The sequence below is a fragment of the Pelodiscus sinensis genome, chromosome 3, assembly GCF_049634645.1.
Source record: "Pelodiscus sinensis isolate JC-2024 chromosome 3, ASM4963464v1, whole genome shotgun sequence".
In the NCBI taxonomy this organism is placed as follows: Eukaryota; Metazoa; Chordata; order Testudines; family Trionychidae; genus Pelodiscus; species Pelodiscus sinensis.
In genome coordinates this window covers 18,983,874-18,999,437 of record NC_134713.1, presented here as the reverse complement: position 1 = coordinate 18,999,437, position 15,564 = coordinate 18,983,874, and the positions used below count along the sequence as shown (strand labels likewise).

General features: G+C 42.1%; 1 protein-coding gene across 1 annotated transcript in view; it reads right to left on the bottom strand.

Annotated features, from left to right (window-relative positions):
* WDR35 (WD repeat domain 35) overlaps positions 1–15,564 on the bottom strand; it is an 81,427-nt gene that overhangs the window by 14,188 nt on the left and 51,675 nt on the right. The window contains exons 13-18 of the mRNA XM_006137577.4: positions 14,730–14,799; positions 12,209–12,262; positions 9,751–9,860; positions 7,191–7,401; positions 4,351–4,431; positions 3,710–3,846 (exon numbers count right to left, since the gene is read on the bottom strand). Of these exons, the coding sequence (XP_006137639.1) occupies positions 3,710–3,846; positions 4,351–4,431; positions 7,191–7,401; positions 9,751–9,860; positions 12,209–12,262; positions 14,730–14,799 (663 nt within the window). The remainder of the gene's footprint in view (positions 1–3,709; positions 3,847–4,350; positions 4,432–7,190; positions 7,402–9,750; positions 9,861–12,208; positions 12,263–14,729; positions 14,800–15,564) is intronic.

Sequence of the window (15,564 nt, the reverse complement as noted above, 5' to 3'; positions counted from 1 at the left end):
ACTTTGTGCTGTGTTCAACAAATGGCAAAAGTCCTGCAATGAGGTTTAACAGGTAGTTCGAAATAGGGTTTTATTTCGAACGCCCGTTTCACTGCCGCGTGTAGACATGGGCAGTTATTCCAGGCTTGTAAATTTCAAAAATAGCGCCCGGCCGGGAAGATGCAAATCAAGCGCGGGATATTTAAATCCCGGGTTTGATTTGCAATTCCGAATGCCTACATTTGCAGCCCTAATCTGAAATAGGCTGCAAGTGTAGACATTTCAAAAGAGCTATTTCGAATTTGGCATTATTCCTCGTGGAATGAGATTTACCAAATTCGAAATAAGCGCTCCGCTATTTCGAATTAATTTTGAAATAGCGGTTTGGCTGTGTAGACGCTAGTAAAGTTATTTCAGAATAACGTCTGTCATTTCGAAATAACTTTGCTGCGTAGACATACCCTAAGACAGACAGACAGACAGAGACAATCATGAGCGGGTCATTGTTTTGGTAATGCTAAACCCAAGTTCAGGTCCCTGCTCTATGGATAGTCGTTGGAGCAGGAACCTGAACTTGAGTCTCCTACACCACACTGTTATTCACAGTGGCAAATCATAGTTATTCATATGACAAGGAACAGTGATTGGGCCAGGGAAAGAAAATGAGAATGCCTCTACAGCCTGCTAGTTAGCAATCTCACCTGAGAGATGGGAAACCTAAGTTCAAGTCCCTCCTTCACATCAGGCTGAAGGGGGACTTGAACCTATGCATCCAAGATGAATGACCCCAGATGAATGACCCAATTGCTGGCTTAATACCAATAAGAGAGACATTACTACTGTCTCAGGTTATTTTCAAACCCTTTCTTTTTGTCAAAACACCTGAAAAACTACATAAATTTTGGGAAGGGTGAGGAGGGGGCGGGGGGGTTGAAATGACACCAAAATGTCATTTGTATATTACCAAAACATTTTGGTTTCAAAATTTTTCATTTTGATAATATCATAGAATACTAGAATTGAAAGGGACTTCGAGAGATCATCAAATCCAGTCCCCTGCCAATGATGGAGATTCCACAACCTCCATAGGTAATTTATTCCAGTGTTTAATAACCCTGACAGGAAGTTTTTCCTAATGTGTAACCTAAACCTCCCTTGCTGCAATTTAAGCCCATTGCTTGTTGTCCTATCATCAGAGGTCAAGGAGAACAATTTTTCTTCCTCATCCTTATAACACCCTTTTAGGTACTTAAAAACTGCTATCATGTCCTCTCTCAGTCATCTCTTTTCTAAATTAAACGAACGTAGCTCTTTCAGTCTTCCTTCACAGGTCATGTCTTCTATATCTTGATCTTTTCTGTTGCTCTTCTCTGGACCCCCTCAAATTTTTCCACATCTTTCTTGAAATGAGGTGCCCAGAATTAGACAAAGTACTTCAATGAGGCCTAATCAACGCAGAGTAGAGTGGAATAATTACTTCTCGTGTCTTACTCACAATATTACTGTTAATGCATTGCAGAATCATATTTGCCTTTTTTGTATCAGTCTCATACTCTTGACACATATTTAGCTTGTTTCAGTTAATTTTTACAGACACTAGGACTTGTAGAAAATTGATAAGAGAAGCAAAGATATCCAAGGAAAATGCTAAAGCAGGCATCTCAAATTCCAGCCCATGGGCCATCCCTGTTCTGAGCAGCTGCAAATCTGGCCTGAGAGTCTCAGTGGGCTAGGAGGGGAGGCTGTTTGTTCCCATCTCCCCAAGTCCTGGCCCTTCCCACCATCACCATGCCCTCTCCCCCACCATGGCATGCCAAAAGACATGGCCTCGGGGGATACTGATGAGGGGCCCTGGTGCAGGATGGCAGCAGTGGGCAGGCCCTTCCACACACCCATGGCAGATGGAGCCACAGGGAGGTAAAGTGTAGAGGAGCAAGAGCACTCCCCACACTGCCACATCCCAAGCTATTCTTTTCTGTGGATAAATAAAGGGTTTCTACCCCCAAAGTGGTCAATCTGGCATTTGAATGAGCTCTAAAATGTATTACAAACCCAAAACTAACTAGGTCTGGCTTAGCCTCTCAACATATTGAATGAGTCAATACAACTAGAGCACTAACTACATAGACCAGATATATCAAGCCTGATCATTACAAGGAGTTCTGAAATTCTTTCTGAGTTGTCCCTCATCTCCAAAATGCTATAAAAACTCCACAGCCCACTTGTGCCACAACAAATGTTTTTCTGCATATAAAAGCCAAGACAAGTATTGATGGGTAGCAAGCAGTGCTAGTGACTGAGGCCCCACACCACAGGGAGCCCTTTGAAGCTAACTTGCTCAGGCTTTAGCTTTAACCCAGGGGTGGGGGAGTGGGCTCAGGGTCCCAGGCTTCCATCCCATGCGGTGGGGCTCTGGATCTCTGCCATGGGTCCTAAGTCTAATCCCTCAAACATGTCTTGCACTTGTCACTGTTTGCCATCTCTAATAGAAGCATGGAACACCCTATTGTCATGAGTGTTGCAAACACAGAATGCATGTGCCTCCAGCAGCAGAAGAGAACATGATAATTCTGTAGATGACAGACTGCTGTGAGACATAGCAAAAGCCAATTCAAACTTGTTGAATTCTCAGAGCAGCTCACATGGCAGAGTCCCGCTTCTGGAACTTAGAGATGACCAATGATAGGTAGAATTACATTGTACTGCAGGTTTGGGATGAAGAACAGATTTTCAGATATTCAAGATCATATTCTTGGATCTGTTGCTGAACCCACCTCAGCCCTCCAATAAGGGACATTAGAATGAATTGCACTGACAGTTGAAAAGCAAGTGGTGATTGCACTATGGAAGCTTGCAAGGTCAAATTGCTACCAGTGAGTGGGAAATCATTTTGGAGTTGGAAAATCCACCACAGGAACCTTTGTCATAAGTGTACAGGGTTGTTAATGGTAACCTACTATGCTGGCGTTGGCTCTGGTAATGTGTAGGACATTGTGGATGAATTTGCAGCAATGGAGTTTCTAAACTGTGGTATGTATATCCCTATTTTAAGCTTGCCACAGAGTATACCAATAGAAAGTGTTTTCCATTGTTATGCAAACACTGGTAGATTCTTGGGTCACTTCACCATATCAGTATGGGCTGGGGAGGGAAGATGGATGACACTCATATATTTAAGAATACAGAACTGTTCAGACTGCAAGCAGGGGCATTTTTTGCCAACTGGTGGATTACCATTGGTGATGCTGAAATGCCATTAGTGATCCTGGGAGGACCCAGCCTACCCCTTGCTCAAGCTTCCATAAAGAAGCTTGACACCTTGACATCACTAAAGAAACATTCAGCTACTGGCTCAGCAGGTGCAGAATGACAGTTCGGTGTGCTTTTGGTAGACTGAAAGGAAACCAATATTGTTTACTCAAAAAACTGGATTTCTGAGAAAAATATCCCAATGGTTATAGCTGCCTGTGGTGTCCTGCATAATATTTGAGGCAAAAGGTGGAAAAGTAGCCACAAGAGTGGAGAGCAAAGATGGAGCAGTTGTCTGCTGAGTTTAATACAACAGACACAAGAGCTATTTAAAAAGCACAATATTGAGCTGTGTGTCAGAGAGGCCTATTCTGTCTTTTTATAATAAACTAGGGGACTTGTTTAAGAAGAAGCATATGAAAAGACAGGTTTATAATTCAATGGAAGCAGCAGAAGAATGGATTTTGAAAAGGGATTTTACCAAAGTCTAGGATGTGGATTATCTTCAATGAATTGGGAAGACTCCTCAATCCCGACCTCTTCAATCAATGCGCGACTGTCTCGTAGTGATCGGATCTCAAAGTTAATTATATATTCTTTGTTAGGATGCTCAGGGTTCTAAAAGACAGGAAAAAAAGACCAAATTTTACTCAATGCCTCTACCACTCCTTAGAAACTGCCTTTGTGCAAATCATGTAACGTAGAAACTAGGGATGTAAGTTAATCGGTTAACCAATAAGTTAACACATATTGGTTATCCCCACCAGTTAAACTCTCCTTTGGGCTGGGAGGGTTGGCAGCCCCATGCCTCCAGCAGCCCTGTGGGGCTGGGAGTGATAGCCCCAGCAGTCCCCTGGAGCCAGGAATCCTGGCAGCCCCATAGGCTGGGAGCTGCAGCAGCCCTGGAAATCCCATGGGGCTGGGAGCCACGGCAGCACTGGCAGTCTTGTGGAACTGGAAGTGGTGGCAGCCCTGCAAGGCTGGGAGCCATGGCAGCCCCAGAACAGTTACCCGTGTAACTGATAACTGATTTTTATCAGTTACAATATTTATATTCTTTTCATTTTTCACATCCCTATTAGACACTAGATTTTTCTACAATAAAAATTTAATCACACTTACTTTTAATATTTCATCCAACAGAACAGATTTAATTTCTAAATCTTCAAAGTTGCAAATATATCCAGAAGTCTGAATGGGTTCCTTAAAATAAATAAGGTTAAAAGATAATAAACAACTTTACATAAATCTGATACAAGTTTCATATTTATTTGCAGTGTTGTTGTAGCTGTGTTTGTCAAAGTATATTAGAGAAAAAAAAGTGAGTGATCTCTTTCATAGGACCAACTTCTGTTGATGAAAAAGACAAGATTTCAAGCTTACAGAGAGCTCTTGAAATCTGTGAAATGTATGCAGGCGCTGTCTATTTTAGTACTACACCAGAAAAGTGTAGACTATGGCAACTCTTATTTCATTTTAGACTAGAGATGTAAAATCCCTTAGGTTAAACTGGCTAGCTGATTCAGTGGGATCCCAGGAGGGACTGCTCCAGCCCAGTTGGAGCTGCCCTCAGCCTGTAGAGCTACTGGCGTTTGCTCCCGCTCCATTCCCCCACATGTGGAGTGGCCAGCTTCTGCTCCCAGCACCTCCGCGTTTGCACATGTGGAATGGCTGGCTTCCAATCCTGCCACAAGCAGGGGCTGCTCCGAGGTACCAGTTAACGAGTACCTGGTAAGCCTCACCCAGTAAGACTGATGTTTACCATGAAACCAGTTAACTAGTTACTCATTCACATACCTATTTTAGACATTTGCTATGGAAACAAAAGGGTTCTCCCATTACTGAATTAAACCTTCTCCCGGAGAAGCAATAACTAGATCAATGGAAGAATTCTTCCCTTGATCTAGTGCTCTCTACACTGTTACTTAGCTTAGCTTAACTACATTACTCAGATGTATGGAGTTTTTGTACCCATCAGTGACACAGTGTAGACCAGCCCTACAGTATCACAGTTAAATTCAAGATGGATCAGATTGTTTAGTATAACAAGTTAACGTATTAAAAAAACTTCAAAAAATAACTAACAACTAATAGTTAACATGTTGTAAGGTACCACTCAAAGTGAAGTTAGCAGTTAATTTCCCTGCATTTGTAGTGTGTAAGAGCTAATCTACACAGAAAATTTACACCAGCATAACTATATCTCTCAAGGGTGTGAAAAATCAACACCCCAAAGAGTCACTGGTTGAGAAGCTGGATATGAGTCAACAGTGTGCCATGGCAGCCAAGAAGGCTAATGGCAAATTAGGGTGCATTAGGAGGAACACTGCCAGAGGATCTAGAGAAATGATTATTCCCTTTTATTTGGCACTAGTAAGGCCACATCTGGAATAGTGCGTCTAATTCTGGGCCCCTCACTACAGAAAGGCTGTGGTCCCATTGGAGAGGATCCAGCGGAGGGAAACCAAAATGATTAAGGGGGCTGGAGCACATGACCTACGAGGAGAGGCTGAGGGATTTGGGCTTATTTAGTCTGTCGAAGAGAAGAGTGAGGAGGGAATTTGATAGCAGCCTTCAACTTCCTGAAAGGAGGTTCCAAAGAGGATGGAGAGAGGCTGTTCACAGTAGTGATGGATGGCAGAACAAGGAGCAATGGTCTCAAGTTACAGTGGGGGAGGTCTAGTTTGGATATTAGGAAATACTATTTCACTAGGAGGGTGGTGAAGCACTGGAATGGGTTACCTAGGGAACTGGTAGAATTTCCATCCCTAGAGGCTTTTAAGTCTCAGCTTGACAAAGCCCTGGCTGGGATGATTTATTTGTGGTTGGTCCTGCTTTGGGCAGGGAGCTGGACTCTATGACCTCCTGAGGTCTCTTCCAGCCCTATGATTCTATGATATTGCTATGCTGACCAAACCCCCGGTGTGGACAGTGCTAGCTCACCAGAAGAATTCTTGCATTGACCTCAGGGAGATCGGATTTACTACAATGATGTAAGAACCCTTTGTGTCGCAATAATGTCTACGATAGAAAAGCTGTTCCTCGTATCTTTTCTAGAATACACACATCCTAACAAAATCCCTTGAAGGTGTTATGCAAGTTCTCTTTGAGGATGCATACTGAGACCAAAAACTAACAGTTTCACAAAACCATCACTCCATAACTGACTTCTCAGTCCTCTTCCTAAAAGGAAACCTTCACAATACTTTCAAAAAACGAGCTAGGGGGCTTACATTCATAACTTTGTTACACACTAAAAATCATAGACTTGGTAAAGACACTGGATTTATGGCTCATTACAACATTCTATAACCCACCTCCTTTATTTTAGTGGCATTCGAGTACCTTACCAAACCTGAAGAGCTCTGTGTAAGCTCAAAAACTTCTCCCTTCCACTAGGTCCAATAAATGATATCCACCTTGTCTCTCTCATAGGTTCATACATGTAAACAAACTTTCCTTGTTGCCAAATCAAATTTTAATGACATTTCTTATGAGAAACAGATGCATAGGACAATAATCTTGGCATTTGGATGTATGAACAATTAAAATCTGTTTATTATTTAGGATAAACATATATTTCTATACCTAGTAGATAAGGAAAAGTTCAGAGGTGGATTTAACCAACTCTCTATGTTTTACCATTAATTTTCAATAAAATCTTAGCCACGATATCTAAAATAATATCTATAGCACTATTTTGTAATCTCACACAAATAGAATATAAGTAAAAGCAGTTAAATCCTTTTTTATTTTTGTAACATAAATGAAATTTGGTAATTTATTTTTGTAGGCAGCACTTATACAATATAGCTAGCTGGTTTCTTGGGATTTCCAGATATAGACCAGATATGTATGTACTTGTCTAACTTTAACCATGTGAAAAGTCCTACTAGTCCCAGAATTTCAAATGTACAGTATGAAATACACTGTGATTCATTTTCATATCCTGATCATTTTACCTCAGGATCCAAGTTTCTGAAAACATACATTCTTGTTTTCTCCATCATAGCAAACAAGTCTGGATTATCTTTGGCCCATTTCATATCCCAGACATCTTTGCGCTCCAACTTCAACTGCTCGCCTACGACTTGCTGTCCTGTACTGTCTGTTACTCGCGTATCCAAGTCAAAGAATGTTAGAATTCCAGAAAGGTCTATGATAGCCAGGCGACTATCAGAAAATGGTGGCAGTGGGGAAAATGAAAAAGCTGATTAGTAGTATTCAAATCTAAACAACTACCATCTTTCTGCAAGAGACAGAATAAAATAGATGCTAAAGGCCTGATTCTGATTTCTCAGTAATTTTACATTAATGTAATTTCACTGATTTCAATGCAGTTATATATGAGTTATGCTGGTGTGAGAAAAGAGTAAGGCCATAGGGTAGAATGAATTAAATAAATACTTTAAATTCCAAATGGCACACATTCATCTACCCATGTAGGGCCTAATCCTACAAGGTGCTGAATACATTGAAATCCCATTCATGTGTATTGTGGGGTACTTAGTACTTTACAGGAGCTCAACAAATTGCAAAATCTGACCCTATACAGTTGACTTCATGATAACTATACCAATAAGATGCACTATTTATTATGCCCAAACCCAAATGTAACTCTTCAATGATAATTAATTTGTAAAGGTATTTTTAAAATGTCTTGTACTAAATTCCCTGCCACATCTTAAAACAAACGGTAAGTAGCAAATAAAATGAAAAATTCCATTGCAGTAATAAAGGATTACACACCTCTGCAAAACTGGGAAATTATCAAAATTATCAAAAACTATACTTCAAACTGTATTTTAAATAACTGCAGAGATTAATTAACTGGATTATTGTTCAATATATTACTTTGACAATGCTAAAGAATTTCCTCTATATAAAAATAAAGAGGTCCCACGTGTGATAAAGTTTCTCACTATGAAATTAAAACAACCAATTCTGAAAAGCAAAACTTACTTTTATAACTTTTGCACTTTTAACATAAGAATAAAATGAGAAAAATTACCGTCAATCATGTGCAAACAATTACAGTTAATCCTAGCAGGAACTATGTAATCAGTGGGAGAAGAGAGCCAATCATGGTATAAAAATAATATTAATGAACAATAACATTGTTAATAAAATTAAAACCAACATTTGGTATCTAAATAGCACCTTTATTCTATGTATCTTCAAGCGCTTTACAAAGCACATTTGCAGATGGGGAGAAGGAAGTACAGGCAGTCCCCGGGTTACGTACAAGATAGAGACTGTAGGTTTGTTCTTAAGTTGAATCTGTATGTAAGTCGGAACTGGCGTCCAGATTCAGCCGCTGCTGAAACTGACCGCCAGTTCTGACTTACATACAGATTCAACTTAAGAACCCCAAGTCAGCTGCTGCTGAAACTGATCAGCCGCTGATTCCAGGAAGCCCGTGGCAGAGCAACTGTGCCTCGGGCTTCCTGTAGTCAGCGCTGGTCAGTTTCAGCAACGGCTGACTTGGGGACGCCTGGGGCAGAGCAGCTGGGGTGCTGCTGGGTTGCTCCAGTAGCGCGGCTCCTTGGCGCAACTGGACCAACCCAGCAGCACCCCAGCTGCTCTGCCCCAGGCGTCCTGATTCAGCCGCTGTTGAAACTGACCAGCAGCGGCTGAATCAGGACGCCTGGGGCAGAGGGCTGGGGTGCTGCCGGGTTGGTCCAGTAGTGCCCAGAGCGGCGCTGCGGGACCAACTGGCAGCGCCCCAGCTGCTCTGCCCCAGGGTCCACAACAAAAGCCTGGTCTGCTGGGGGGGGGCACACTAGCTGCCCCCCTCCCCCAGCGGACCAGGGACACGGGGAGCAAAGCCGCAGCGGCGGGGTGCCTCGCCTCTGAGGCTTTGCTCTGGTGCGGGTCTCGCTTTGCTCCCGGTGCCCCTGGTCTGCTGGAGACGGTCCCCAGCAGACCAGGGGCACCGCGAGCAAACCCGCAGCCGTGGCGGGGTCCCGCGCTTCTGAGGCTTTGCTCTGGCAAAGCTTCAGAAGCGGGGGAACATGCCGCTGCTGCGGCTTTGCTCGCGGTGCCCCTGGTCTGCTGGGGACCGTCTCCAGCAGACCAGGGGCACCGTGAGCAAACCCGCCGGGGCTGCTGCTTTGCTCCCGATGCCCCTGGTCTGCTGGAGACGGTCCCCAGCAGACCAGGGGCATCGGGAGCAGCTTTTCTCGCCCGGAGGTCAAGGTGGCTGACCGCTGCCTGTGAGCTCCGGGGCGAGAAAGCCCCGTTCGTAAGTGCGGATCCGACATAAGTTGGATCCGCGTAAGTCGGGGACTGCCTGTATAGCAAAATTAAAGAGTCACACAAGGTAAAACTGGAAGCCACTGTAAGCAAGTACTAGAAGCCAGGTTTTGACTCCCAGTCTAGTATCCTATCACTGGACTTTACCACCTCCTAGATTAAATAATATATTTTAAAACCATGAAACAACTCCCAAGGAAACCATTCCAATCTATTAGAAAATTATCTCAAAATTAAGTAACTGTTAGAACCAAATTTGAGTCTTACCTGGAGGTGCAATTCAAAGACATTTGATAGGCTCTACAGTTCAGGATATACTTCTGAACTAATCCAACATTAGGAAGACTATATCTCTGAATGGTGCCAGATTCACGCCCCTAGAAAAAGGAACTTTTTGAATATTGAAACAGTCCATATAACTTGCCTAATATTGTTGAACAAATCTTTCAATGATGTCCTAAGAATAAGATTTCATGGATGAAGAACAAACTCGAAGGAACACAGAAGGGGAACACCACCACAACATTAAACAAATCTCTGAATTCTGCTATATATAATGTTGCTCCAATCACTCCAAAAAATAAATTGGTCAAAATTATCTTCCTCATCCAATCAGACCACATCATTACCTCCTTTGAATTGCTCCATGGGTTTTCTCTTGCTCACAATATATAGTTTAATTTCTCATCCTCATCTTCAAGCTACCACACATTCTTGACATAAATCTCGGATCTTTTATCTCGTACATTTCCCCTTATTTTTTATCAATACCACCAACCTCAATGTCCTTTTCACTTTCTTCTCCCACCCCAGCCTTCATGACTTATTAATACATTGAAGAAACCCAACTTCTTGACTCCCACACTTTCCTCATTCAAATCCCTACGAAGGGCCCAGTTCTTTTGTGAGGCCAATAAAGAGAAATAATTCAAAAGAATCAGATTCAGAATATGGAAAATTATGTAGAATAATCGAATTGCAAATGCCTCAATTTTCAATCCTCTGGACACAGTGCCACACAGATTCTGGTGCTGTGAGACAATCACAGACTGGTGGGATTGCATTGTGGTGCAGAAAGGAGACTATCAACTGTAGCTGCAAAACTTTTGCATACATGAGGCCACTTTCATGGAGCTTTGCAAATTGCTTTCCCCCTCACTGAAGTGCAATACCAGAATGAGACTCACTCTCTCAGTGAAGAAGCGAGTGGTAATAGCCCTGTGGAAGCTTACAGTACCATACAGCTAGTGGTCAATTAGGAAATAATTTGAGTGGGGAAATCTAAAAGGCCACTGTTGTGATCCAAGTAGCCAAGACAATCAATACCTTTCAGCGATGGAGGATAGTGACCAGGGCTGGCCCGAGCCATTCGTATGCCCCGAGCCCCGAGAGCACGGCGCCTCCCCCAGGAGTGCAATACATGTGCGGCCCCGCCCCTGGGAGCGTGGCATCCCCTGCCCCCCCGTGCATGCACGGACCCTGCCCCTGGGAGCTCGGAGCCTGTGTGGCGCTCCCCAGGGCACATGGAGCCATCCCCGCCCAGCCCAGGAGCCCCGCACGGCGCCCCCTACAATGGGGCGCCTCGGGCGGTAGTCCGGTTGGCCCGTACCTTGGGCCGGCTCTGGTAGTGACTCTGGAAATATGGAGGACATAGTAAAGGGCTTTGCTGAGCTGGAATGAGGTGATAGACAAAACACACATCCCCATCTTGGCATGTGACCACCTTGCAAAGGAGTACATAAATTGCAAGGGGTACTTCTAGATGCTGCTGCAGGGGCAGGTGGATCACAAGGGCCATTTTACTCATATCAACATGGTCAGGAAAGGTACATGACACACACACACACCTTTAGGAACTCCTGCCTGTTCCGCAAGCTATAATCTGGAACTTTTTCTCCAACCAGAAAATATGATCGGAGATGCTGAAATGCCAATAGTGATCCTTAGAGGCCCAGCTGACCCCTTGCACCTGTGGCCCGTGAAGCAATACATGGGCAACCTGGACTGCAACAAGGTCAACTACAGACTGAGCAAGTGCAGAATGGGGATAGCTTTGGGACGTTTAAAGGGAAGGTTCCACAGTCTGCTAACTAGGTTAGACCTCAGCAAAAGCAACATTCCCATGGTGGAGACAGCCTGCTATATGCTTCACAATATTTGTCAGAGCAAGGGTGACATGTATCTGTCTGGGTGGAATGCTGAGGCACAGCACCTAGTCAAGCATTTTGAGCAGCCAGACACCAGGTCCACAAGCACAGCAAAGCGAGGGGCAACACTAATCAGAGATGCTTTGAAAGACAGTTTTATGAATAGCCAGTTTTGAGAGTTATGCATGTTACTTTCAACGAAGTACCCCTGCATTGAGTGTTCTTGCCTGTAATCTCCCACCCCTTCAATACAAGCAAAAAAGAGACTGTTGTTCACAAATCATGCATTTTTATTAAGAAAACATAGATCAGTGACAGAAGTCCAGGGCACTTTTCATTTCTGATTCACAAGCCAAGTTTACAAAATTGTAGCTAAACTTACTGTCTTTCCTCATATATGTAATCTCAATAAAAATCAATAGTACTACAGCATTCACGTGAGTAGAATTGACCAACAACTCAGTTCAGTTCAGAAAAAAAAAAACTTTCAGATGTTTGAATACTTATTCAAACCTTTGTGGAAGTTTCTTCCAACTTGTGACTTTCCAAGGTCAGCTTATTTAAACTATGCCACTTACCACTATTAGTGTCTTATCAGATGCGGTTATTGCACAAATTGGATCTCTTGTCCCCTGAAAGCATATAAATGTCACCGGAACAACCGTTTTAATTCTTCTCAGTAAAAACTGATTGTCAAAGAACAGCAGCAGAGCAACAATATAATTAATTGCAAACTAGCAAATAAAAAGTTGGGAAAGGACTTGGGTTTTTCCCACTGAGAAAAGGCAAAATGCATCAGAGATACACCCTAGAAAGGGCTTGATACAGATCAAGGATTTAAACTTATTTCAAACTAGCAGGAAGATTTTTAGTTTGCCTAGAATTAATTTACTGACTTCATGAAAGACTGTTCTTACTCCAAATAATCCTTACATTGTATAATAATAACCACTACCACCACCTATGGCAGAGGTTCACATATGATCAGTCTTACTTGAAAGATTTACACAGAAATCTAGGAGGTAATACAGGTGGAAATAGCATTATCTCCCTGTGATACTGTCAATTTCCTGAAAAATCCTGAATGAACTTTACTGAATTAAGTTAAACATCTTTGAAGTTCAGCGTATTAAAATACAAACATTTATGTGCTATTTTGAGACTATATAGGACTTCTTTAGCAGGAAGACAGGATTAATGTAATCTCTGGAACAAAACTCTTGATCAAAGACCTTTGAATGGTATAAAGTGTGAACAAAACAAATTATGAGCATGCTTGTTCTAAGCTGAAACTATAATTAATTTTTGACTGCTAAGGAATCACACTGGGTGGGGGATGGAAGAACTGCATTCCAACAGAACTATGTTAGGGTTCAGGTTAATTCTGGTAAGATTTTTTAGCATGCATATTGGTTCTTTTACTGTTTTCTTTGCTTTTTTCCCTAAAATTGGCTAGCAGAGGAAGTGCTTATATCTGTTGTAATTGGCTAGCAGAGGAAGTGCTTATATCTGTTCCCTTATATTTTGGTATGTGTCAACTGGATACACTTATGTTCATCAATGCTTTCTACTCAGCACACTATGGCAGAGAGGCCCTTCATGTACTGCATTCATTTACTAAATAAAACTATTTTCAAAATTCAGGTTCTCCAGTCTGTTAACCACCGCTGAAGAGAAATCAAGTTGGAAACCTTGGGCAATCTATCTGTGCTGGGAAATACACAGTGAAGGCAGGGAACTGTACGCCCTGGAAATACCCCAGTCAGAGGGAAGAGAGCCATGTTTTTCCACCCAGAAAGGCAATGAATGGAGAGCTGGGAGTTGAGAGTAGGTGCCCTTGCTGGGCCACAAAGGAGACATACAGGTGCAGCTGCACTGAATTGAGACAGTCCCCCTGCTACTGAATAATTGAAAGAAGACCAAACAAGTGGCAGTAAGATTCCCTTCCCCTATATTTTGGTATGTGACAACTGGATACACTTATGTTCATCAATGCTTTCTATTCAGCACGCTATGGCAGAGAGGCCCTTCATGTACCGCATTCATTTACTAAATAAAACTATTTTTAAAATTCAGGTTCTCCAGTCTACTTAAATTCTCATTAGAGGCTGAACAGTACATGATATCTCAATGAAGAGAACACATTACCATTTATGAAATCTGGTGATTTTGTTGTATGGGAAAATAGCAGTATTTCTCTGTTTACTTGTAAGTCAATAAATAATATTTCTTTTATTTAAAACAGAACTAACTACTTTCAATTAAAATATTTAAAAATGTATGTTGCTTTGCTTTAATATGACAAATTTCAGCTATTTTATTTGTTCACATCAATTCAAAATTTCATTTGTATTTTATTTATGTCCTACTATGTAATTTCACTTGTCTTTTTTAATAACTTCTTTTCTCTGTAGTCTGTGAAGCCCCAGGTGAACTGCTCTGACAGAGATCAACAGTAGGAAATTGAAGCCTGCTTACTATAAATCCACAAGAAAGCAATTCAGAGGGGTTACCAAGCAGCCATGGATCTGGGAAAGAATGATCAAGCATCATTTGTAAACAATGCTGCTTATTATGATCCTGCATTTTGGGAAATGAAGTAGTAATAATTGCTCCCAAATTTACCAAACAAATATGATGGCACAGCCCTGATTTGAATAGCCTACAACTGTAGTTTTAGATATGATGAAATGAGTAAGGGTAATAAGAAGTGAAGAGGAGAAAACAGAGATGATGAAGAACACAAGCATTGTACAAAGATCTCAAGTTTATTCAGCATCAGCATGTGTACATCTTGACAGCACAGTTAAAAGGGCAGCTGGCAATTTTTTAAATTACTGATGTCTCTTGGGCATTGTGTTTATTTTCTCTCTCTCTCTAGAACAGGAACCATACCTTTTCTATGTTCTCTAAAATTCATGGTACTGTTAAAATGTGTGATGATGATAAGCAGTAGGAAGAGAGGAACAACACATGTACAAGCCAGTTTAAACAAAATGAGCACACACATTTTAAAATGTATTAATCTGAACAGAGCAATGCTAACAATTATTAAGTATACAATGATAGTATAATATACTGGCTAAGAGGATCACTTACTTGAATGGTCTTGCTGTAATCAAGCACTCCATCGATAGCTCCAGAAGGGGTATCATCAATGTGAAAAATCCTGTACAAAGGAGTAGGGTTTCAAAGAAGAGATCAGTTTGAATAGCTGAAATTTTGAAAAAAACTGCATAAATCTAGGCAAACGAAGGCTACTCACCTTGTGCAGTAACTGAAGTTCTTCGAGATGATGTCCCCGTGGATGTTCCACGCTTGGTGATTAACAAGCAGTTTTGCCCCTTGGTGGCTGGGGCTTCGGAATGTTACGATAAGCAGAAGAAAGTACTGCTGAGCCCACTGCGGTGTTTCCCGCATAGGGAAGTGCATAGTGCTTAGCAAAAGTAAGTTGCAATGCCCAAGTGGCTTCTTTGCAAATGTCCATTAGTGGCATGTTACATAGGTATGTTGTGGAAGCGGATACAGCCCTGATGGAATGAGCTGTCAAGCGTAATGGTGGCTGTAGGCCCTTGAGTGCATAAGCAGTTTTTATGCAGTCTGTAATCCATTTCAACAACCTCTGCTTCGATATGGGGTGTTCCTTCACTCAATCAGCAAAAGCAAGGAATAGGCAAGGTGACTGTTTGAAGGGTCTGGGTCTTTCTAAATAAAAGGACAATGCATGCCGAACATCAAGGGTGTGCATGGCAGACTCAAAGGAGTTGGTGTGAGGATTTGGAAAGAACACAGGTAGGTTTACCATTTCATTTATATAAACTGATGATGGAACCTTCAGTAGGTATTTTGGATGTGTACAAAGGGCAACCCTATCGCTGTGGAATACTGTGAAGGGTGGTTCAGCCATGAGAGCTACTATGTCACCCACGTGGCA